This window comes from Dacryopinax primogenitus (assembly GCF_000292625.1).
Source record: "Dacryopinax primogenitus strain DJM-731 SS1 chromosome Unknown DACRYscaffold_1, whole genome shotgun sequence".
Lineage (NCBI taxonomy): Eukaryota > Fungi > Basidiomycota > Dacrymycetes > Dacrymycetales > Dacrymycetaceae > Dacryopinax > Dacryopinax primogenitus.
Window position 1 is genome coordinate 469,536 of NW_024467198.1, and position 24,556 is coordinate 494,091.

A 24,556-nucleotide genomic window follows, 5' to 3' on the forward strand; every position below is an offset into this window, starting at 1 on the left:
GGAGCTTCCCTTCGTGCAACTGCACTTTGCCTCATTGTTGCATTGCAATCGTTAAATCATATGTGTACGCTGCTTGGCTTATAAAATGATCTGATTGTTCATAAATCAACAGCCTGAATTTTGTTGATATTTTGGTCATAAACATCTAATTGCGAGCTCGAACCCCAAGTCATGGCCTTCCAACAAGTCGCTTCTTGCATAGCCAGCACCTCGCGATCGGTCTTACGCACTTCTACCCGCAAACGAATTCACCCAACAGGAGTAACCCGCAGCGCAATATTCCCCCTCTACCCGCACTACAGCACCCAAAGAAAAGACGTCTATCCTGCCCAGGAGCTTCTCAAAACTATCACTCCTTTGAACCCTTTCAATTCCCCTATGGAACAGGAACGGGACAAGGACGAAAATGCTCTTCCTAGAAACGAAAAGATCAAGTTTGAGATGGTACAACTTATCGACCGCGAAACCAGGACGTTAGGCCCTCTCCGACCGCTTGTGGACATCCTCGCCGAAATAAGGAAGGGCAAGGAATTCGTACAGCTCGTCAGTCACGAGAGACCTCTGGTGAAGATAATAACGTTTGACGAGGACCGGCGTGCGGAGCGGACGCGGAAGACGCAGCAGAGGGCGGCGAGGGCGGCGGGCAGGTCGAAGGAGGTGCAGATCTCCTGGCAGAGTGAAGCGGGCGATCTCGCACACAAACTCGACAAGGTGCGCGAGGTGCTTGCAGAACACAACCGTGTGTCGGTCCTGTTGAGCGGAAGGCCCAAAACGCCCCCCCCAACTGACGAAAAGAGGGCAGAGATGGAGAAAAAGGTGTACAAGGTTGCGGAGGCGATGGGCGCTTTTGAGGTCGGCGAGCCTGAACGAGGTCGGAGGCACTCAATCCTCAATTTCCGACCTAAGACATCGGCAGGGAGTGAAGAGGGGAAGTGAGATCTAATATACATTGAATTTTATTTGCACAAGAGATGTTACATGGCCAATGCGAAAGGGAGAGCATCATCCAACGTCCGTTCTTCTTTCTCTTCGATCTGTGTATGATCCACCTTCCTTGACCGCGACATGCACATGTTGCGACAGTGAGCTGCAGCCACATCCCACCTGCTTGGTACAGAGTGTGCAACAGCAGCAACCTTATCGCCAGTCTCATCGCTCGGTTCACGCTCTTCCGTCGTATCTGCCACGTCTGGCCTCTTCTGCTTCACTCCCCTGGGATGCCACATCCTCGGCGGCGCCTTGCATGGATGCCATTGTTTCTTCTTCTTCCCAGTTTTCTCAATGGTATGCTTGGTAACGGGAACCGCAGCACTGCCTTTAAGATCGTTGTTCTTACCTCCAACAGCAAAAAGACCCGCTTCTGTGCTGTCGCCACTTCTACTACTAGGAGCCATGAACACGGCCATTTGACCCTCGGTGACCCTAGGTTCAACCCTCATATCGGACCGACCTCTCTCATTGAGATTGTGCAAGGCTCTTGCGGGCCCGTCTCCTCGCTTCCGAGGCGGCTGTCTTCGGATTGGCAATCCGCGGTCCTTCTGCACATGTATCCGGAACGCATGGAAGTTGGGCTTCTCGTCCGGGTATGCATAGGGCCGCACGGTCAATCGATTGCGGAGATGCGCCTCAGTCAGCTGGGGCGGCTGGAACCCATGCGGTGCGTCGTCCTGTGCGGACCGCAGGAATGCAAATGCAAGAGGCACGGGGAATTGGAGCTGCCGCATCCACGAAATGACGTGCATTAGTGCAGTATCGTCTTGTTGCACTACACGGCCCAGACGGTTCCGCTGAATAAGCTTCGGGAAGCGTCGTTCCCAGAAGTGTCGCTTGTTCCAAGATGACACATAGCGCGAAGACACGTCCTCCCGTCCAAACAAGGCCAGGCAGGCGTTGAAGAACCGAGCGTCTGGATGCGGGTGTTCTCGCCATCGCCTGGCGGCTTGTGGATCCCAGGCCAACTTGTCGGGTGTCGGACGTTGGCGTGTTAAACCTGCGATCCGTCGGACGAGACGAATCCCACCGTATCGCATCGTTCGGAAGAGCTTCAAGCCTTGCAGCCGCGCTGCCAACCATCTTTCTTTCGTACCCTGCACGTCGCTGTAGAACGTCACGTGTTGATAAGGACCGAATGGCGGGTTCGGGAGTTCGGTGCCCCATCCGGTGGCGTGTAGTTTCAGGTCCTTCTTCGCTTGCTCATAGTCGTTCCGGGCTTCGCGGATCTTCGCGAGACCATTCTCATTTTCGATCGCATACAGCTGCATCATAATAGTATATGATTCGATACCGAGAACCCAGCCATGCCTTGCTTCACCCCATGGGCCATTTGTCCAACTTGAGCGTTCGGCTCGAAGAGCGAATCGCCAGACCCTTTCAGCAATGCCACTCATGCCCATCTTCATGCATGCATTCAGCAGTGAAGTGAACACATCTGGACCAAGGAGTACCATTCGATGTAGTGCAGCGATTTGCCCTTCTGGGGTCAACGAGCCCGGTTGCATGGTCGGTAGGAAGAGAGAGAGCATCTTCAAAAGGAGATCGGCACGGCCGGTCGAAACATAATGAGCAATAATGGTATTGATGACGTGCGCATCGACATTCGAGAAATCGACCAGTGGCAGATTCGGCAAGGGTACAGCAGCTTCGGCTTCGGTCGGAACTTTGACAGCCAGACGGGGGTGGAAAACCTTAGGCCGATTCACTGGAAGCATACTGTCCAGCTGCGCTAAAGAAGACACTATTTGCTCGTTTCTTGCAGCAGCAAACCGCTCAAGGATCTTCTGAGCAGCATTATTTTGGTGTAGGAGAGAGGCGGATCGTAGGAGGATTGTGTGAGTTGCTTGATCCGGTTCTCGCGGTGGTTGCCTTTGATGTTGCATATGTTGAAGAATTCCCTCAGCCATCTTCGGAGATAATCGGTGTCGAAGTGCATAATGTAGAAGCGCATTATATGAACGAGGGTCTAAAAGCTGCTGTTTTGTCGGGTCGGTTCTATAATCGCTGCCAAGTGCGTTCAATCGCACAATCTCCCTCGCTAGAGCAGCGTGACAGAAATCATGCACAATGCCGCCCACCCCCTTTCGGTCCCTAGGCGGCCACGGAGTACTGGTTCTCGAGACCGAATACAGGCTTTTGATGAGCAAAGAGAGGCCGTTAAATGGAAACCCCCAGACAATCCACATTGTTGCCAATATGGCTCGTGTTTGATCTGCGTCAGCGCTGTTTCGATGGTCGAAATCGTCGGCTTCCCAGACTATACTCCTCATCATCTCCCATGTGTCTGCGTACTGATCGCCATCCGGCAGTTCGGCACAGGCACCTATTCGTGCCCTGAATCGTTGATATAGCTTGTTGGCTTGCGTTTCTGCCAGGTAGAGCTCTCGCGGATCGAACTCAAACCGTCGTACTGCTTCCTGGCCGGCCGGTGTATTGAGAACGCTCTCGGGGTTATCGTCCGCAGGTGGTGCTTGGGTTCGGAGGTGCTGCCGACGCAGGTCGTATAAGAGGATTCCAAAGAGCACTGTGGCAGTGACTAGCTCTCCCTGGAAAAGGCAGGCATCAACGACTCGCTTATACATCTCGTTCGTTCTACTTTGCTTCGTCCGTCGTGCCTGAGCGAGGAGAGCGATCGCCATGCGCGTAGATGCGTCGAGGCCCTTTCCACGCTCTGGTAAGTCACGTTTCTCGGTCCACTGGTTATGTTCTGTTTGTGACAACTTGCACAACTCTGCCCAGTAGCTTTGTTCCGATGATGGAGCATTTGAAATCTGGGATACTTCGGCGCGGGTAGTACGGAGTATTTCCGGGTTCAGACGAGGTGCGGAGAACCCCTGGGGGAAAGAAGAACGTATTGAGGTTGACATGGGCCACTGAACAGGTGCGAGCGACTCCGGACTACCAGCCGGTGGGAGCGGTTTGAGGCTCCATCCTTGTGTTATCCATGCGTTCCTCCGTTTCTGAACCAATCGCTCGCTCATCGCCCTCCCACCCACCTCCCCGGGATACAGCTTCGGACAAAGCGCCTTGACGACGACGTCGATTGTTTTCGCTCGAAACAAATGCTCCCTGACTGGCATGACATCCCTTGCGAGGCGTGCAGCTTGGTGAATGTTGTTCTGCTGCAAGAGGCCATGAACGAGGGTGGTCGACGCAAGCCGCAGAGGGAACAGTGTGGTATTCCCCTTCGCTGCTCGTCGTTCGTTGGCAGCGCGCAAGGCAGAGAGAATGATGACCGCCTCAGCAAGGTTGTCATTATTTAAGCAAGACCGTATGACGCGAGCAGACGTGCGTGAAACTGCTGCGGGAGTGAGAGAGTCGGCAGCAGACAGGACCGCAATGAATCCTTGCAGATCGGAGCGGGGTGGCGGGCGTTCGGGGTCGGTGACGACCTCGCTGTCGCCGGAGAAGGCAGCCTGCGTTGATGCATGGCGGTTCGCTGGGTATAGAAAAGGCACGCTGAACGAGGGAAGAGTATGCGGTCGTCGGGCGACCGCAGGGTATCTTCGTGCGTGCCCAACTCCGACGGATGCGCGACCAAGCGCATGCCGCACGCTGAACATCAGTTTCGGGTGTTTCCCTGCAGCCTTGCTAGAATTAATGGCTGTGTACTTGACATATTGTTGGTTCACTCACAGACAGCTATAAGCACATTTCGATGTAGACAACAGAGTGTTGTTGTTGAAGTTGTAGAAAGTAATTCCCTGCCGGTCGGAAGGGTTCATGGTGGAAACACCAACAAAGGAAGCGGAACTTCCCTTCGTAGCACAGCCACTTACAACGTCCTTCGCCAAGCTGTGTCAATATCATCAATATACAAGCTGTGTCAATATTATCAGTATAATATTAATATATCGCAGCTATGAATAGCTTCAGCCAACGAAGATCACGAGACCTGGAGCTCTTTCCGTCCATGAGAGGAAAGGTACCAATACAGTTGGATAACTGAATGCATGCGCAGGAAGTAGGTGGTGAACACATTGGGGTAATAGACTTTTAAATACGTATACAATTCTCCATCTTGATCCTTTCTTGTCGGACATGGCTGAGAAACTGTACCACTTCGGTGTTGACTTTTCTCATGCTCTGCTGCGGCACAATACAAAGCGATGATAACATCTGATTCCGTATCCACCGTTCCTTGTGCCTCCCTGATCCCCAACAACGAATGTTCAGGGGTATGTACATCGCTCGCAGCTTTCTGCGGAGCAGTCAAAAACCTCCACAGACAACCAACATTTTTGTCCAACGATGCCTTCAATACGGTTAAAACGCTCACAAGTACTCTCACTCGACACCAACAATCTCCCCGGCCCATCCCTCTCTGTCGCGGGTGCCTCAGAACCTGCGTCAGCGATCAGCGACACTCCCATCAACCTGCATTCGTTGTCTCCCATCTCAACGACACATAGAATGAGACCTCGCAGCAGGACAATCACCACTATCTTCTCCCCCCAGTCTCCCATATCTGAGCACCATGAGGGCAACCGCATGTCCCGCTCATCTCGGACGTACCAACAGCTCTCTGATAATGGCCCAACTGCAGGCCCTCTATCCCCTACCTCTTTCACCTCTCGTTCCTCCCACCATTCTCACTTGGGGACGTCACCTCGCCAGCCAGAGCTGTTCTCTAGCCCCGGTTCCATTCCGGAAGATCCGCTGAACCAGGTCGATGCGTCCGTAACAGGGGAGATGTCGCCAATCGCTGCTTCGCGTATGCGGCCGCGCTCAGACTCATCGAACTCGTTCACCGCACCCATGGAATTGCGGATACCGCGCGGAGAGAAGGGCATCACAGATGACATCATCCGTCGTGCGAGTCTCGAACGTGCTTCCATGGAGTTGCCGCTCAGTGTCCGAAATGAACTGAGGACCAGCTTCGAAAGGGCCCAGAAACCCGCGATCCGAGAAGATGCTGCAGTTCAAGAGTTAGAGCAGGAGATGGAACAAGAAGAAGAAGAGCATCATCATGACGAAGTTGTCGAACACCTCGACTGTATAGGTGAGTGTGCCTATTCAATTCCCCGCGTCTTCCCGCCTCAGTAATCAACCAAACGTGCGGCTCGCCGGTTGAACCCCTACTTGCTCCACATCGTCATTAGTGACGACCCCAACCCACATTTCATCATGTTATTACCGTTTCGTGTTCATGCGTCTCGTTCAACCCGCTCATGCATGTCCTTATCGTCCCCAGACCCAGGTGTCTCGACCATTTCCCACCTCGCCAACGCCGCCAACACCATTCTCATCCCTCCAATCTTCTCATCAACCCGCAAGCCTGTCGTCGCATTGCCGCAGATATCTCTTCTGCCTTCAGACAGCCAGGCCCAGCTCCTACCGGAACATGACCAGGCCGATCGGGCAGAGAAAGGCATGGTCATTGGGATCGTGCCTGGTGAAGCAAGGCCAGACGAACTCGACCTCCATGTTGAGCATGTCCTTCGCAAACGCGACCAGGCGAAGCGAGCGCTCAGGGGTCTATGGGCGTTCTTGAAGACCCGTATGTCTATTGTTCTGTTCCTGCTTCTCGGCGGTTCCTGATGGATCCACAGCTATGGGAATACTCACAGCCATTTACGGGTTTCTTGTCGCCTTTTGGGGCGCGGCCATTGTACTCTTCCTCTTGCATTGGATCAATCTGCATAACGATTATTACCAAAAGCTATGGATCGAGATCACTTGCCAAGTTGAAAATGGGTTGTTTACGATTACCGGTGTTGGACTGATACCATGGAGAGTAATCGATACCTACCGTACGTCAACATCTCATCTTCTACCCGTTATTCGTAACTCACTCACTTCTTCAGGCATTGTTCGCATTACACATTACAAGATACTGTCTCGCAAAATACGGAAACAACGTGGCATGAAGGCCTTGAATGACGAAAATGATATCCCTGATCCCGAGAACGGTGCACTCACAGAAGAAGCCGTGCTGCCTGAAGCCCAGCAGAAGGCGCTTAGATACCGTATGTCGAGTATGAAGCTGTGAACTTGACCCGTCGCTGACATCATTCACAGAACAAGAAAAATTCATGAAAAGCCAAACCTGGTATAGGCCCCACGAAACCGAGACCCATCGCGCGTTCTCTATCACGACCGCTCTGTGGATCTGTCTCCTTATCGACGGCAATTCGATTTTCCAATGCATGCTATGCGGCACCATGTGGGGCCTCAACATGTACAATCGCCCTGCCTGGACCACGGGCAGTCTCGTCCCTCTCAGCTTCCTTTGCGGTATTGCCGCTGCCGTCCTCATTTGGAAAGGCGGGGATAGAACAAAAAAGGTCGAAGAGGTTGAGGGGAAATTCAGAGATGCTCTCGGCGTACCTGAAAAGGAGCAGTGTGTGAAGAAAAGCTCAAGCCTCATGCGCCTGTTTACAAAGGGAAGCAACTCGGCAAGACAGGAGGCGAACAGTGCGCAGCAGGTTGCACAGTGTGACGCAGGGCCCTCGACACGTACATGATGACTTGCTCCACAACATAAAAACACTAGATTGGATGAAGGTCCCCACTACTGTATCCATAACATTGTAGAATTAGCTGTAGCAATACCATACCATCACATTATATAATATCCCAGGGGTGGAGTAATACCCTGACCGAATTGTTTCAAGGTTAATCAGTCACGTGTGAGCCGCGTGGCTATAGATCAAGGACATCATTCTCTAGCCAGGGTTTCGTGCTTCAGAGCCACACCATCCAAACCCGCCTCAATACTCAACGATCGCGACTGTTTGTCATGACTGCAGAGCCCTGTTGACTTGTATAATTCAACTCTCCCGGCGATCAATTCAACGATTAACTAACATGAGTACCGTCATCACTGCTGGCATCGTCATCCTAATTACCACCCTACTCATTCTCGTCGTCCGATATGGCTCCCCCATCATCCTACGAGGCATCTTCCCCCAGCTCCAAGTCTCGTCTGTCTCTCCCCGATCAGTTCGCGGTCTGAGATGGGACGGCGGTGCGTTTCGTCTCTCGGTGGAACGCATTGGCTTTGGGCTACACAGACCGAGCGCTGAGCGCACGAGCTGGATCTCGATACAAGTCGAGAAGTTCGACTTGCAAGTACTCAAACGCAGACGAACACTGAACAGAAGCAAGCCAAACATACCACGTTTTTTGACTGAGGCGGTACCGACAGAGCACCCAGAATTCCAGAATATCGCGGACAAGGAACAGGTTTCTGCCCCAGTGAGCCTCGTCAAGCTTCTTGATGCCGATGAAGAATATGCGCCACCACTTGCAATTCTTTCATGGGTTCTCCCAATATCTTACATTCAATCGATCGACCGCTTTTTGCGACCGTTCTTTCGCGTCCTGCTTACGCAAACCCTACGAACCCTCTTTCGTGCTCTCCCGAGCGTCACCCAACTCGTGCAGTTCGAGATGGACCTATGTACCATCACTATCGAAGAGCTAAATGGAGCGGGCGTCACTATCTCAGATGTCAAGGTCAACACTCTTGTGGAGCTACAGCAGATGGAGGATGTGCCCATCGACGACCTAGAATGCGATCAAGGGTCAGCCGCCGCTGCCAGCGGGGCGAGCAGGCTAACAGCGAGGATGCAGAGTGGGATGGCGAGGCTGTGGAATCGTGCTTGGGGTAACGCGAAGGGACTCGCACGACTGAAGGTTTCGGTGCGGAACGTCAAGGCCTTCTGTGGAGATAGTGAAGAGAGCTCTGTTGAGAGATCATCTTCCTTAACACCAATACCTACTGCTACACCGACTCCGTTCACGTCTACCACCCAGTCATTCTCCGACATGAGCACATCGACTGCTACTGGATTTTTTCCCAAGCCCGTGTCTAGTCCTTCAAGTCCATCAAGCGCATCTATTCCCCCAACGCCTCGAAATGGTCCCGCCATTGCGAATACACCCCTGTGCCTGCTCTTTCCGCCAAACCTCTTGTTTATCACCCATGAAGAGGCGACCGTTGTTATGTCAATGACTCTCGAGCCACGTAGAGGCATCATCGGAGAAGGCAGCATCAGCATCGATGTCAATGTGCCGCCTGCATACATGTCTGTTGGAGCGTTACGTCGAGTTGGAAATGCCCTCAAAAAGGACTCAGACGAGATTGGGCAGCAGCGAGATGATACCTTTTCCCCAGCTCTCTCGCCAGAACTGTCTCCGACTGACTCAGAAGATGGCCAGATGCCGAACTGGTCCACTGGTTTCAGGACTCCAATAACCCCTGGAGGCAGCATATCAAGGCGTTTACGAAGCCTTGCACAGAGTGCAAGGAAACGAGCGAAGGTCACGAAACCCAAGGCTAGACCAATTGCCTGGGTCAGTTCATTGACGTGTTTCCCGATTATTTGTGCTGAATGCTGATTTCTATGCGTAGCGAATATCCCAATTACTTGATTACGTACATGTTCACCTACAGACCGTGGACATGGCGTTCGATCTAGAAGACTCGACACACGGTGACAACATGACGATGTCCCTGAAGATATCAGAACTCCAAACACATCTGGAGATGAGCGATCCTACCCGGAGCGACCACCGTGAATGGCTGGGGAAGAAAGGCAATCGAGGAGATGGCTCCGATTTCAGTGCCTTCGCGTTTTCCGTAAATGCGGAGTCATTTGCCGTCGACCGCGTATCCACCTTCGGTATTCTGGACGGTCCGACAAGTCTGATAGACATCCGAGGTGTTGCATTCGACCTTTTGACAACTGCAGTACCTGGACAGCGTGCGGAAGAATCACTCTTTGCACAGGACGAGAACGCATCTTTCGTAATATGCACGACAGTGGTGGAAAGCGTTAATGTCTACGACGAACTCGACACTCTGCAACGAACCATGCGGCTATTGAATCCCGCCAAGCCTCCGCGACCTTTATCCCCAAGATCAGATCTACATAACTTGCCCTGCGTTGTTCTAGGACTCGAAGTTCGGACCTTTGGAGTGCATCTTGGCATATCACCCCATGAAGAAGGGAATGACCTGGACCGGCGTCTATTTATCAGCTTACGTAACTCAGGCCTGTCGTTCAACGCGCAGTCGGCATACGTCGATCTTTGTACCAGAGCAGGCCTGTACCAGCCAGGTAAAGCCTACTGCGGGGAAGATCCACGGAGGTTGGACCGTGAAGAGTTGTACTCCCTCAGATACGACTTCACAGTTGACTCCGCCATTGCACCGTTCACAGTGCAGCTCTGCCACAGCAAAACGGACAATGTGAAGGAGCCGCTGCAGATTGAGGGCGAAATTTTTTCCATAGGGGCTTTTGAGCTCGGTGTCGTTGGACACACGTTGGGCTCTACATCACTCGCCCCGTCAAAGTATACAAGCAGTCTGGACATCTCGTCGACCATGTCAGATATACGAATCGCTGTCGACTACATAGCTATCGATATCTGGAAACCATCTGTGGTAGATGCGCTGCGTGGTGCGATGGATCGACACCGACCAACGCCCAGCACGATTCCACGGCTGTCGGGCGGCTCGCTCCTCGATAAACTCCCTATCGGCGTCTGTTTCTACAGCTCCATTGGCTATATTACGGTGCTTGTGGCAGGGGAAGATCCGACTATCTCTGAAAATATCAACATATCTCGAGGTGTGATTCTTCGTAGCGGTCTCGTGTTGCAGTACTGCTTCTACCAGACCCTCCGCCACACTACTCGCACAAAGAAGCAGCTCGGTCTTACCCACAGTCGACAACAGCTGTCCCTTCAAGAAGATTTAGCTGCACAGGCGGCCGCCGTAGCCAACGATGTAAACTATCCCGATGAATTCGCAGCTCTTAGTGGGATCTCGTTGTGGGATACCAGCTTGAGACCCGTTGTCAACGCCGAAAAAGATTCGCCTCTGTACAGGACCTCCAAGGTTCCCGCGAATGCGTACCCGAAGCTTAAAGATGCTGTCATTTGTTCGTCACCAAGGTTGACAATACGAGTTCTACTTCGTAAACAGCGTACAACGAGCTCAGCAACGCATCCACATGACGAATCCTGCGACGTTATGGTCGAGGGGCCCATGTTATCAATACACGCCAAGCTGCTCCACGTCTTCTGCCTTCTTCTCGCGTGGAAAAATGTACCTGTGCGACGACACAATAGGCCGGAGAAAGAGCCGAAAGCAAGACGAATGGCTTCTGGCAAGCTGGAAATATCCTTCCGAGCAAACATAGAAGTCGTTGATATGGCTTGTCATCTGCATTCGAAAGATCGGTTGTACTTCCGACTGGGGCGTCTCGCTTCCGAATGGAAAGAAGGCATAACAGCAGTGAGATGGGCGAGTCTGTATGCTTGGGTTCCCAGCCCAGAACTAGAAGGAAAATGGGAAGAATTTCTTCGGCTCCGGGATTGGAACCTGTCCATCACAGCCGCCTCACAGTCTCGCCCTAGGATGTTCGATGTCTCGGGGAAAGGGGCTCGAATTCATATTCCCTACAGATATGTCGTCTATGAGCTCACTCAGGGCATCACGATTAGCATCAAAGCCATCGGGCATCTCTTGCGCTGCATGAGAGCTGGCACATTCCATGAACCCCCAATACCCACAGCTAAGGCACCTCGACAGGTCCCTGATATCCGCATCCATATCGACACACTGACTATGGAGGCGGTGGACGCACCATTTGAGTCTCGTCTGAATTTGATCTGGAGGACCGGACACAAGGAACAGTTGGCGCGAATGGAGCGTGAACTTGCTTTCGAAGCCAAAGTTCAGGCGGTCAATGGCTTTTTTGAGGAGAGGCCTGGAAGTCGAGCGTCCACAGCGGCATCTACTGTCGGCTACACGTTTTCTGGCCAGCATAGTGTCTCAGTCGAGGAAGCATATAACCGTTTGTTGCTCTATAACTCTCAGGCGTGGATCAAAAGACACAAATATACCAAGGCTGAACGGGATCGGAAGGAAGATGGTGTGTACAAGTCAATCCATGGAACTCCATACCACTTTGGTCCATTCTCGCTCCCGATTTCGGTCCATACGCCCGATAAAGCTGCACCCCTCCTTCGAATAATTTTCAACGGACTCGACCTATCTCTTGCAAAGCCCTCTTTTCCCCTCGAGCAACTGCCACAATTCTTGCAAGACGTGGGAAGAGGAATACCATTGGACACAGAATATACCTTGCTAATACCTATGAGTGTGCGATGGGATATGGAGGATGCCCGCATAACACTACGGGACTACCCTTTGCCGCTGTTTCACGTGCCAAGTAAGGGGAACAAAGGCGAGCCACGATGGTCTTTGACATCGAATTTCGTAATTGCTGAACAAGTCGGCCCGCCATCTTGCATCACCTTCATCAAGACTGAAGTCGTTCCTGCGGACACCGGTCTAGATGGTACCCCGGGTCTATGGTTCTCTATGCCGAAGACATGCATGCCCATCAAGACGCTTGCAGAACCCCAAGTGTACATCCGCACCTCTGCCGTGACTGAGTTCGCATGGGGTGTGTCCTATAACCCTGCTATTCACGACGTGATGCGCATGCTCGACTCGATTACGAGTCCACCCAAAGATCCCTCACCCACGTTAGGGTTTTGGGATAAGCTGCGTCTCGTCTTTCATTGGCGAATCAAATTAGACTTTGCTAGGAGTGGGGTTCACTTTCATATCAAAGGGTCACGAGATCCCTACCATGTGTCTGATGTCGGCGCTGGGTTTGCCCTCTGCTGGCAAGGATCGCCCAGTATATCCATCGGCTACAGCGAGCAAGACCAAGAACTCATCCAAGTCTCGAGCGACCGCATGTCACTGGTGATACCAAACCTCACTCATTTAGACATTCAAGATCAACCACCTCCAGAAACACCTAACATGCCGATGAGCGAGGACCATCCAAAAAGGTTTCGCAAAGTATGCGCGAAATTCACAAATGGAGTGCGATGGGGCATTGGGTTCAAGCTTGAACGGACCTGCCGCACGGAGGAGTGCGACAAATGCAAAGGATCGATCTTCCATAGGCAGTGTCGGTTTTTTTACTTCCGACCTCATTGGACGGTCCATCTCCGTGCCCCTCCCCAAGGCGAAAAGCCCGAAGGCGGTTGGCCAGATTCTTATGCTGGTTTTAGAAGCGATTTCATTCATATGGGCCTGTCCATCACGTCGCCGACTAGAAACGCCACAATGCAGGGTACCTCAGCTCGCACTAACGGTGCAGGGCTTTCAGGATACAACAGTGCGCACCTCACGCCAAAAGGATTTGCACATTTCTTCTCATGGTGGCGGTAAGCGACAGTCCGCCCGTTTGCATAGTAAATCTAATATCCATGTTAGCTTGTTCGACGGGACCATGTCCGTTCCCATCCGACAAGGCAAACTATTTCCCTCAATCAAGCCCCCATCAAAGAAGTTCGGAAAACACCTCGCTACGATCAAATATCGAGTGTCGCTTTCTCCGCTAGTGATCTCACATAACTACAGGCAAGACTCCAGGTCTCAATGGGTCAGAGGCGAGACTGGGGCAGTCGGCATCAAAGCGATGGTCGAACAGTTTCAAGCCGATCTACACCAGCGCTTGCAGGAAGTTGTCATATTTCATGAAAAACTGCAGACGACGAAGCGCAGGGTTCGCAAGCGTTTCTGTGCTGCCGACGTAACCTTGACAAACGTGGAGATGCGCACAATGGCGGCCGTCTTTTCAGAGCCGGAGAAGACGACCGTTGTGGATGGGATTGACGATGATGACTCAGCCGAAGCTGAAAGTCATTTCAGCTTTGTCTGTGATGAGGTAGAGCCGGGATGGTTTGATCTAGATGACTTTGTGGATGTCGATTGGTCGCCTTCCGACCATAAACCCAAGATCCGCTTGCTTCGTATCGGAACCTGTCCTCGCTTCAGCTTTTCAAAACGAGCAAACGCACGTCGACTCAATCGGCGGAGTTCTGATCATTCGTCAAACTCAGGTATGGAAGTGACGAAGTTTGGAGACGAGGACACACACATATGTTTAGCTGGTCAGGCGGATGGTGCGATACTCTATTGAGGCGACGTCGCTTGTTCTGATTTCTTGAGCAGATGCGTATCAGGTCCAGATTAGCCTGACATCCAAGAGGGTGGCGGAGTTAGAATCAGAATTGGAGGAATTGCTCAGAACCAAGCGAGAGTCCAAGCGCGTACATCAGATCAATGACGACTCTATCGACAAGCCAGGTTCATCGCTGGTGAGTGTGCGTCTTCCTCCCGCTTCTCATGGCTTATTCTGTATTATAGATGGATCGAGAGGCGGACTTGCTCATGAAAATACGATTATTGAGGGAGTACATCACTCGACTGAAGAGTGCTGAGCAACAGGCAGGCGCAGATGGCGGGATTAATCATTCCTTCTTTGAACAAGGCGCATTTGTTCCAAGCAACTCGGACACAAACAACGGGGCCAGCACGTCACAAGATTGGAAGAACTTTGACAATGTCTATGAGGCTCACTTTCCCACTATATTCCTAAATAATGATACCCGTAATGTACTGATTTCTGACATTCCCCTTGAGAGTCCAGCTCTTGACGAAGATCTGCAGGTCTTATTGGACTATTACTACAGCTCACGTGCACATCGTGGACTTGAATATCACATGACGGAGAGGTGAGAATTCGGTAATATCAGTAAGATATGCTGACATGGTATAGAGCGATCAAATTCATCCGTGACCATGCCAAGCCTGTCAATGACATCCCCCCGGAAGCGGATGAATTCAGAGCATCATCGCAGCCCGCGTTAGGCACAAGTTCACAGACCGGCCGTGTACAGGGAGCTGCCCAAGGCCTGTTCCGGCTTTTCACACACGACGGTAGAGCATCTGATGACTCCCCGAGGTGGCGGCCACATCATACCGATGACATTTTCGAAGATCCCCATACCGGCTGGCTGGATGATGTGCTGATTCGAAAGAGCCACATTGCACGATTGATCAAGCCGCAGGTTGTGCTTCGAAGCGATCTCAATGCAGACTCTATTACCGTTGTTGCCATTCGCTCTGTGTATATTCGGAACTTCACTGTCCTTGACCGGGAGCATCTCGATGATCCTATCAACGGCCCAATTATGCAGCGGTAAGGCCTTCAAAACTTATGCAAAGCGCTATCCCGCTGATATCAGGCCAGAAACTACTTCTCTTTGAGCGGATTACAAGCATTTTATCCTGCGCGGGATCAAGTTCTGGCAACATCACACGTATTTGTGCCTCTGGAGGTTTTGCTCGATCTCCGAAGTGAGACACGTGACTTCGAGCGGTTGGTCCCGTACACCGACGCGAAACTGCACTACGATAAGTTCAACCAGCTCAGACTTCGAAAGAATATGCGAACAGCTTCAGTGGACAATCTGTCACGCAGAAACGAACATCTGAAGCTCAACATGGATCGTTTAGTAATCGGCATACCTTCGTTCTCTGTCTCGGCTGATGCCCGCAACTTTACCGCGGTCTACAACGTTGCAACCGATCTGCTGCTATACCGGGATCCGGCACAGAAGGCTCGATCGCAAAAGCTGAAAACCTTCCTGTACAGCTATGATTTCACCGACCTCGATTCTGCCGCTGACGTCGTATCGGGCCTGCAAAGAAGGATGCGCTACTTGGCCGAAGTGGAAAATGCAAATATATTGAAGCCGCCCCACGAGGGTGCAATGCAGGAGCAACTGGCTATTCGTGCCGAAATGCAGAACTTAGCGGAAGAGTTGAGCTTCATATTCGAGGCAATCAAGCTGAAGCAAGACAAGGCTGGAGGTCGAACGGTGGAAGGCGACAGCTCTGCCGTACGGGTGGAGACCTATGTGTCAGATATTTCCTGGATGATGCTGGATCCGAGGCATGCTCTCCTGGCAAAGCTCTCTGTCAAAGGCATCGTGTTTTCGTGGTTGAACAGGAAGGACGGTTCTGCAGACAGCACTCTTGAGCTGGACGATCTGCTAGCGCTGAATAGTACGCCGGAAGCACTGTTTCCGGAGATTCTGTGCAAGTATGAGCGACCGGCAACACATCCTATGGTGAGGTCAGGGAAGTTTGTCCGAGCTTCCTGGAGCACGCTAGCACCTGTGTCTGGGATCTCCATTATACGATCCTTCGAGTTGCATTTCCATCCAATTCGTCTTCAGATCGAGAGAAAAGTTGGTCGCCAAATTATGGACTACATTTTTGCGCGGAGCGCGCGCCGGAAGGAAATTGAAGGGCCTGATAGGCCGGTCGCACGCTCAAACGGCTCTGGTACTTCCGCCTCTACTCCACGATCGTCGGTATTCCCTTTAAGCAAGCGCCACTCATCTGGACCGCAAGAAGTGGAGAGATCAACGGATGAAGTGGGAAAGCTTCAGAAACCCAGGGTGATACTGAATCGGCCATCCTCATTCCAGGATGTCACACGAGCTGGGTCAGGCCCTCATCCCAAGAGCCTAAAGCACGTATCCTCGTCAGAAGCTTTGTTGAGCGCCTCATCGCCCACAGAAAACCGAGATGCTCTTGAGATGCGCACTCGAGCAGCGCAGAATCGTACATTCTTGGAGATCAATGTCGCAAGCTCTGTCCTAGTCCTGAGTTACAAGGTCTGTATTGTGTTGGAGGATGAATCACCGCTGATACATCGTCAAACAGAGCGAGAAGACGAAGAGTATCACGGACCTGTATGACTTCCGTTTCCAAGTTCCCTCCTTCCAGTATCACAATCAGACGTGGAGCGTGAGTACCTTAATTCCCTCCTTTGAAGAGAGCTCTTACGTTTTGCAGTTCGAGGATGTGGTGCAACAACTTAGGAGGGACGTCATAAAGGCCGCTTGGCAGCAGAAGGGGGCTCTTTTCAAGGAGGTTGTCACCAAATCGCGGCGACCACAGCATCTTCTCCAGCAATCACGACAGAACAGTGAAGCTAGCAGGAAGTCGCAGTCGTCTATTGACAGCCATCAAAGTATTGATTCCCTAAATGGGAAGAAGAGCCGTGCGAGCAAGTTATGGCATGCCCTGCAGAAGAGAGGAAAGGGCAAGGCATCTGGCCAACCAGAACCTCGTCTGCCTTCGAGCCTTCCGCCCACCTTGCCCGCATCTTCGAGATCCAGCTCGTTGTCTATAATCCAATCCGCTAGCACGAACTCGGATAACGAGGGAAGGCGAGAACACCAGAATGATGGTGGGACTATTGAGCGCTGGATTGAAGATGACAAGGAGGAACACTTCAGATCGGTCTCGCCAGATCCTCTTGGTTCAGATACAAGCTCCCCAAGCGTGACTTTTGTGCGTGATTGTCTGTCCCCCAACAAGATACAGTTACTAAACCCATATCATTTAGCCTGAAGAAGAAGAGGAAGTCGACGAATTTGACCGGAGAATATCACTGGATATGCCTCAGGGCCGAAGACCATCAGTTCGGCGACGTACTGTTTCTAATATCAATTGATTTTTTCTAGAACTTTATGCTTCTTTTATCTCCATCAGTATTATAGGGCTTCACGTCCGTGATCAACGCACTGTATCACTATTGCATTTGACTGTCGGCATGTGGATTTCTTCAGTAATAAACACGTAATTCATCTTTCTATATTCACTGAGATGCTCCAGCTTTCACAGTGGCCGCCATGTCGCCCATGCTGTCGAACTTCCAGTCGTATTTCGCCTCCGGACCCGCGTGTCCAATAAACGCATCCCTCCGAGCGATCCAGGCGCTGGCGAGCCCGAGCTTGTTTGCGGGTACGTGATCATGGAATAAACTTTGAGCGGTGACAAGCACCTCATCCTTCTCTATGCCGAATTTGTTTTTCGCGACTTTGAGCATATCCTCAAAGTTACGAAGATCAGGCTTGTAATGACCCAGATCTTCTGCGAGAAGTGCCTCATCAAATGTGAAACCATGTTCAAGCAAACGACGTGATTGATCAAAGATGACGCGATCGGTATTAGACAACACGAGAAGTTTGTAATGCTTGCTGAGTTCGGCGAGGGCATCGACCGTGTCGGGCAAAGGATACCACCGGGCAGTGCTGGCGGCAAAAATGTCTGCTTCGTTTTGTGAGGGATGATAACCGAAGTTGTCTTTCGCGAGCTCTTTGTATGTCTCTGCGAGAACATCTGTATAGCGCAATGCAGGATCCTTCTCCTGAATCGCTGCTTCGACGAGACAGAAGGTCTCAAGAGCCTGTTTTTTAGACCATGCCCTAGACTCCGGGGTACGCTGTAGCAGCGGTTCCAAGGCATTATAAATACCCGTCTCCCAGTCCTAGAGGACAATATCAGTGGTATTCTCGCCTTTTGATGGGGAAACTGTGCACAATCAAGGTTCCATAGCAGTCGAAGCAAAGAAGCTTGAAGTCGGTCAACTTCTTGGTTGTAGGGGTTTCCTTCTGAGACATCCTACACGATCGACAGAGTAGCTCGTTGGGGTCTTGGTGTTGGATCGACTCGATTGTAAGACAATCACAACCACAGGCGTTGTTCATATATCTTCAAAGTCCATTGAGCCACCGTGACGCGTTTCACGCGTGCACTTCGGATTACACATCACATTTACGTAAGGTAAATCCTTTTTAGGCAACGGCCCGGGAAACTGGGAAGGCGTGAGGATCAGATCAGGCGCTGGCAACCCTTCTGATACTTTCAGTCACGCTGCAGCGACAAACTCGGGCCTTGCGCGTAGGAACCAGCGTGATAGAAGATGGTCTTACATTGGCTGCTGGAGACATGGATATGGATGAAATGTCGAAAGACTGCTCATGTCAGAGATTGAACTTGTGGATGCATACAAGCCTTCAATGACCGCAGCATGGCACCTTAGTTACCAAAGGATGTTCCGGTTTTAATTCGAGGAGGATCCCCTATAAGAGTCGAGAATATATTCGGTCATTAATTTCTCATAAAGCGGACGCGGCTGGCTGGTGGGACGGCGCAAGGTAGTACTCCACCACTTGGCAGGCCGCATTACAACCGCGTCTTTTCCTCTGCTTGCTGCACGGACGTCTCTCTTTCTCCTTCCTCTGGCAACTTCTCCACACGAGAAAGACTACTCTACTGCTTACAGCTTGCCGTTGATATGGTCAAACGTTCCGATACACCCCCGCCCTCGTCCGAGGAGCCGCGCATCCTTTGCGTGAAACTTCCTTATCCTGAAGTGCAGCCAATCGATTTTGAGGTACACGGTGGCGCCGAGGTAATCCTGGCTCAGTGGTTGGCGTAAGGTGATATATTTGCGTGTGAACAGAAGTCTCACATGAAGATCAGCCAGATCATCAAGAAAGACTCGCTCTTCTACATCTACTGGATGCCCCGCGTAAGTCTACGTCTTGCGGAGCTCACGTATCGTTTATGACACGTATCTATCCCAGAACGACATGATTCTAGTCAGCGTCGCACGCGAAAAAGATGGATTCTACAATAGTATCCTCGGAGAGCACCGCTGGGGTGCGTTTTTGAAAAACTGTCGAAGGGGGTGGGAAAAGCATGTCTCGACCATCTTCTACTCTACCTATAATACCGATCGCGATGTTCAGCGATCTGGCAAGTATCCCGACCCTGCATGCATTTCTGAATATACTGACCCATTGTGTAGGTTGGCGTCAGAAGTGGATCGAGGCGTCCTGGTTCGATGATGATTACAGCTCTACCTTCGTCCACCCGTATCCTGATCCGATCTATACTACAATTATCCCCGATTCCTGCAGGGCTATCCCTGCTGCACGTCGTAATGTCCCTGTCTCCATCGGTATGCTCTTCACTTAAGCCTCGTGCATGACTGACACTACGCTTAAGGCGCGTCCAAATGGCTCGTCACATCCGTCGATCGCGACGTTCCCGGAGCTCCCGTTCGTACCGTGACCGAAGATAAGAAGAAGAGGAAGAAGTACAGCGGACAGGTGGGAAGTCTTCCCTATGTCTGAAAGATTAGAAGCTCGACAGCATACCAACATGTCTCTTACCCATGCTCCTTCCATAGAGGGATATCTTCCATTTCTTCATACCAGCCAAATCACTGGATGGCACAATGGCGCAGAACAACGTAGCCAATATCTGTCCATAATGATGCTTCCCTATGCATACATGGTACATGTGATTCATTCGTGCCAACATATCAGGCTACAAGAAACAATCGTGGATGGCATCGCGCCGGTCTAAATTCCAGAGAGATACTGATGACTGGGGAGCCCACCTGAAAACCAATCAATGTTTTGTCATCTTCTCGAACGGTTCTGGGTCTGTTCGTATCAGGAGTGATGGGAACGGCGCGACTTTGCTGAGGATGAGGAGCCCGTGTCCGTGGCTGAGATAGCCCCGAATATAGCTTTTGTAGATCATATTGGCCAGAAGGCACTCGACCTCCTCCTGAGAGATGTCGAGACCGCTGATTTTGAGTGCAGTCCGAAATGACGATATTGGTATTCGAGATACAGGTTCCGGACTTGAAAGGGCGATCCAACTGTGCGCATATATTAGCTCTTTTCACGGAGAAAATACCATCGGCTCACATCTTCCGGAAGAGTCGGCTCAAACAAACTTCTCGTGCCCGTTCCACGGTAAGATACACGCCCGCCTCTACAAGTCTGAGTTCTGCCAAGGCGAGTCTCGTGTCAAATGCTTCAATATCGCCTTTTCTTATAGCACTTGTGAATGGCTTGTACAACTCTTGAAGTTTGGGGAATCGATTAAGAAGCCTGCGGGAAGGAAGAATGCCTTTCAGCAGTCGTATGGGGATGAGGTAGGTGAGCGCGAGTTCCTTATTCCGCTTCGCTCGCTTGGGACAATTGTAGAATACGAATACGAAGCCGCGCTCAGCTTTGTCATACTCCTCTTGAAGGAAATCGAGCAACGCAAGGTAATATCGCCATGTCACCTGCGAAAAGAATCAGACATTTTGGCGCTTGTTCATAGTAGCCGCTTTACGTACTTGATGAGATCGAGGGTAGGTTTCAAAAGCCGGCAGTGTGTCTGCATTGGCATCAATTGCTCGGATGATATTCTTCGCCAAATTTGTCTTATTTATCTGAGACGAACAATGGGTAAGGCCAAAAAAATCTATCAGAGGTTTTAATGCACGAACCCGGAAATAACATTTCACAGCCAACCCTGCTATGTAGTAAACACCCTTTTTTCTTGAGACGTCTGGCTGATTTAGACTGAAGTTTGTGGTTATGTATTAGGCAGGAAGAAGCACACAAAATACATACCGGTCCGTCATGCAAGCCGAGAAGCAGTTTCCGATAACGCGAGCAGCATCCTCCAGCGAGTCTGCTTGTTTAGACGGATCGCCCTTCTCAATTATCTCTTCATCCGCCTGCACGCTTTGTCAGGGGTGCAAGAGCAGAACATGAGCAAACGCACGCGAGCTGCCAGTTCCCGTAAGTCATCTAGAACCCGATACAATACTTCTAAAAACCACGACGTCTGGCTTTGGAACCACCGGAGCATTTCACTGTTCGGTTCTTTAGGCGCTGGTGAACAAGAGAGGATGGGCATTACGGACGATATCATTTTGGCTTGCTCCTTATATGCGTTTACATGCTCCCTTGCAGCGACCTTAGTGATAACTTGCAAATGTGTGATGGCAATTTCATCCCATGGCGCTTCACAAGTCCCTTTGAAGCCTAGCAGAGCTGATCTCTGCAGTCGACATCAGGGGGGGGGTGAGACACGAGGACGAGAAGGACGCACTGAGGGATTAACCACATCTCTGATCAGCTCCTTAGACTCATTTGTGTCCATCCGCAATAGTTGAATTAGCCCTGTTGTGTCCTGTTGGGACGCAGCCGTTGCCAATAGCGAGAGATATGTAGTGAACTTCATTGTCGTTCGGGAGGTTGGGAGAGTGGCAGTGGCGAGCTTCTCCAGACGAATTGACAAACAATGTGAAAACTGGCCGATAATCACCCGGAAATAGGAATGACGATATGCGTCGTACTAATCTGGCTGATATTTGATAATGAGAACGGGGCGTAAGAAGTCGAGGGCGATGATGGTCGGTGAGGATGACCTCCCATCCACATCCAAGCAGGGTAGGGATATTTTGCCGCGTCTGCCGCGCGCAGCCGAGTTGGCTGCCACGCAGGACTGTGCTGGGCTACCTGGCCAGTCAACACACAATTCTCACTCACTGTTCAATATTGCTTGGAAAGTAGTTTAGTAGACAGAACAATAACATTGGTGTCCACTGGTCTGTTTTCTTTTGTTTCAATAAAATCTTGAAAACTTCATCAAATCAAGCAATACTGAGAGCACAGGTGAATCACGTGAGCCGCGCAGGGGGCGCGGCTCACATGATCGAGTTGCGCGGTGTTTCACCCACTTAGAATGGGATCTCTGCACAGTGAACTCCTGAACAGCGCGGCACCCCTCGGTGCGGGGTCCTTCCCCTTTTTGTAATGACATCAAAATATCTTGCTACTTTTCAATGTAATAATCAACAATTTGCCCACACATATGGAGTCCCTGTCTGCATTGGAACATTGGACTGTATTATTACTTTTCACTCAAATAATCAACAGCTTATTAATGTCAACACTCGACCTCTGCCCAATTGGGACCCTGATGTGGCCACACATGGCTCAGTGCGGCAATTCCGAGGGCTTTCCAGTTTCATGACAGTTTTGATGCAGTGCATAGGTGCATAGGCACAATATAGATAGTTGAATAACCGGGCATTTGACCCTGACCTGTGTTGTAATTGCTGGCTGACAACACTATAGCTATTTAATACTGATAATGTTGAACTGTTAAACCCCATGTCCTCCTGCATCCTGCTTTACTTCAATAATGGCTTGCTATCATTGCTTAGGGCTGTGTTGTGCACTCTTGGACAGTTTAAGCTACTCTGATGGACTGTCCTAGTCCCCCTAATGTCATTTTTGCTTTACCAACAATGCAGCTGGGTATAGGGCAAACATTGACATCATCCTTGTACTTGCTTCAGACTGGGCAGGATGGTGTTTGCAATGATCAACATTGTTCCACCATCAATGATCTTCATCAAGGGTTAAGGAAGATTTGGGCTCCATTTTTACCACTAAAGACAGTGTTGAGTCCCTCAATTTTCACTTTTCATGCAGTGTACCACTTCTACCTTTTGTTTGTTCCCACCACCACAGTACAGTCTTGAGACATCTCCAACTCTCCTGCCTTCAACTCCTCTGCCTTCAACTAGGATCCATTGGCATCTGCACCTTTGGTGGCAGATCATACACCCCCGAAGGCACTGTAGCCCAGCTACTCTCCTTGTTCAACATTGATGATGATGTTGACTCTCCCCCTCTTGCAATCAGAATAGAAGATGTCATGGCTATGATGAATGCACGCATTGATGACCCATCACAGAAGATTTGAATCCCAAAGCAAGTGTATTGCTTACACTGTGGTAGTGTGTGTGTCATGTGCATCTTTCGGAACACAAAGAAGCTCAACAAGGACAAGGATGACTATGGATGGCTCATGGCTCTGGTAAGTTCCTTTTCATTGCACTTCTCCATTTTGAAGCTCACTATTACATTACTTTAGTGCTATAGACATGCTGCAAAGGAGGATCAGATGCAGTTTATTGCCAAAAAACTCCACCCTGATGATCATGACACTCTCCGTGAACTTCTGAACAATGTGCTCCCACCCTGGAGTTCAAGTCCACCAAGAGATGAATGGCCACATAAGTGAGCTCGAATTGCAAGTGACAAGGCAGGTCAGCAATACAGGCACTGCATTGCCTGCGGGTCTGGGCATGCAGCACTGGCTTGTGAGAAGGAGTGGTGCTCACAGTGCTGTCGAGACGCCAATATGTGCAAGCAATGGGGCCAGTCACTCAATTGCAACTATCATGCAGGGAAAGAGTGAGGAACCATCAAGCAGGGTAATGAGAGAGGCAGGAGTCAGCATGGTGACAGAGGGAGAGCTGGTGAATGGGAGAAGGAAGAAGATGAACCATTGTGGGAATTTGAGGACACAAGGCAGGCTGGCAAGCATGAGCCACCTTCTACTCAGGTGTTTCATGGCCCAGCAAGAATTGGGCACCAGATGATGGAAGATTACAGTGCCTTTCAACTGTCAAAGCTGCAGGCAGCTGAGGCATGCAAGAGAGAGGAGCAGGAGGCATGAGCATGTGAAGAGAGCATCGCTCAGACCTTCACCCTCATCCTCTTCTCCAAGGCATGCAGCACTCTTTTTTGTGGTAGTCCCATATACTCACTTGTTTCCAGACTGACAGACTGTTAGGGCAACACAGGCTGACTAAGTCTGCTCACCTAAGAGTGCCAAGAGTCTAAGCAGGCAACAAGGAAGTGGAGTAGACCTGATGACTAAGACCTATCTACAGTATAGGTACCTGTGGATGATCCTAAGAGACCAAGTCTGAAGAGACAGTCCCAGGCAGAGTAGGCCTTATATTTATACCTCTGTGGTGGAACCTGCTAGAACATCTTGCTTACTCAGCCTAGTCAGGTGATCAGGTCATATGACCAAGGATGAGGTCATATGAGGTCATGCACAGCCATGCACAGCAGGTCACCTGACCATCCAATCCTTCCAGCAGGTTCCAGCACATGCCAAGGTATACCAGCTACTTCCATGTCATAAAGGCTTAGTCATGTCTCTTGACCAAGCAATGAGCTGGTGCCCTGACATCACCCCCCCTTCTAGACATGC

At 50.9% G+C, this 24,556-nt stretch overlaps 8 protein-coding genes across 8 annotated transcripts; 4 read left to right on the top strand and 4 right to left on the bottom strand.

Moving 5' to 3' along the window:
• Positions 1-171: 171 nt before the first annotated feature.
• On the top strand, positions 172-936 carry DACRYDRAFT_97692 (uncharacterized protein; the record flags this gene model as incomplete). Its single annotated transcript, XM_040777474.1, has 1 exon — positions 172-936. One exon carries the CDS (start codon positions 172-174, stop codon positions 934-936), a length of 765 nt encoding a protein of 254 aa, XP_040632984.1.
• Positions 937-974: 38 nt separating this feature from the next.
• On the bottom strand, positions 975-4,718 carry DACRYDRAFT_97693 (uncharacterized protein; the record flags this gene model as incomplete). Its single annotated transcript, XM_040777475.1, has 2 exons — positions 975-4,584; positions 4,630-4,718. 2 exons carry the CDS (start codon positions 4,716-4,718, stop codon positions 975-977), a joined length of 3,699 nt encoding a protein of 1,232 aa, XP_040632985.1.
• Positions 4,719-5,585: 867 nt separating this feature from the next.
• On the bottom strand, positions 5,586-5,786 carry DACRYDRAFT_85920 (uncharacterized protein; the record flags this gene model as incomplete). Its single annotated transcript, XM_040776749.1, has 1 exon — positions 5,586-5,786. The coding sequence occupies one exon, from the start codon at positions 5,784-5,786 to the stop codon at positions 5,586-5,588; it is 201 nt and encodes a 66-aa protein (XP_040632986.1).
• A 133-nt stretch (positions 5,787-5,919) lies between these two features.
• Positions 5,920-7,502, top strand: DACRYDRAFT_60648 (uncharacterized protein). Its single transcript, XM_040775639.1, has 5 exons — positions 5,920-6,001; positions 6,194-6,493; positions 6,546-6,746; positions 6,801-6,962; positions 7,015-7,502. The coding sequence occupies exons 1-5, from the start codon at positions 5,935-5,937 to the stop codon at positions 7,458-7,460; spliced, it is 1,176 nt and encodes a 391-aa protein (XP_040632987.1). The 5' UTR covers positions 5,920-5,934; the 3' UTR covers positions 7,461-7,502.
• A 230-nt stretch (positions 7,503-7,732) lies between these two features.
• Positions 7,733-17,464, top strand: DACRYDRAFT_97695 (uncharacterized protein). The gene is made up of 10 exons (XM_040777476.1): positions 7,733-9,294; positions 9,353-13,197; positions 13,247-13,938; positions 13,988-14,133; positions 14,183-14,550; positions 14,595-15,017; positions 15,069-16,503; positions 16,553-16,636; positions 16,685-17,185; positions 17,241-17,464. The coding sequence occupies exons 1-10, from the start codon at positions 7,804-7,806 to the stop codon at positions 17,346-17,348; spliced, it is 9,093 nt and encodes a 3,030-aa protein (XP_040632988.1). The 5' UTR covers positions 7,733-7,803; the 3' UTR covers positions 17,349-17,464.
• DACRYDRAFT_112873 (haloalkanoic acid dehalogenase) lies at positions 17,445-18,297 on the bottom strand (the record flags this gene model as incomplete). The annotated part of the gene is made up of 2 exons (XM_040769526.1): positions 17,445-18,164; positions 18,217-18,297. 2 exons carry the CDS (start codon positions 18,295-18,297, stop codon positions 17,493-17,495), a joined length of 753 nt encoding a protein of 250 aa, XP_040632989.1. The 3' UTR covers positions 17,445-17,492.
• Positions 18,298-18,974: 677 nt separating this feature from the next.
• On the top strand, positions 18,975-19,874 carry DACRYDRAFT_112874 (uncharacterized protein; the record flags this gene model as incomplete). The annotated part of the gene is made up of 5 exons (XM_040769527.1): positions 18,975-19,114; positions 19,163-19,211; positions 19,267-19,438; positions 19,491-19,643; positions 19,691-19,874. The coding sequence occupies 5 exons, from the start codon at positions 18,975-18,977 to the stop codon at positions 19,816-19,818; spliced, it is 642 nt and encodes a 213-aa protein (XP_040632990.1). The 3' UTR covers positions 19,819-19,874.
• Positions 19,875-19,975: 101 nt separating this feature from the next.
• On the bottom strand, positions 19,976-21,763 carry DACRYDRAFT_19402 (uncharacterized protein). Its single transcript, XM_040771492.1, has 8 exons — positions 21,587-21,763; positions 21,399-21,535; positions 21,257-21,347; positions 21,103-21,209; positions 20,976-21,051; positions 20,823-20,918; positions 20,404-20,768; positions 19,976-20,354 (listed from the first exon to the last, which is right to left on the bottom strand). Exons 1-8 carry the CDS (start codon positions 21,716-21,718, stop codon positions 20,099-20,101), a joined length of 1,260 nt encoding a protein of 419 aa, XP_040632991.1. The 5' UTR covers positions 21,719-21,763; the 3' UTR covers positions 19,976-20,098.
• Positions 21,764-24,556: the final 2,793 nt, after the last annotated feature.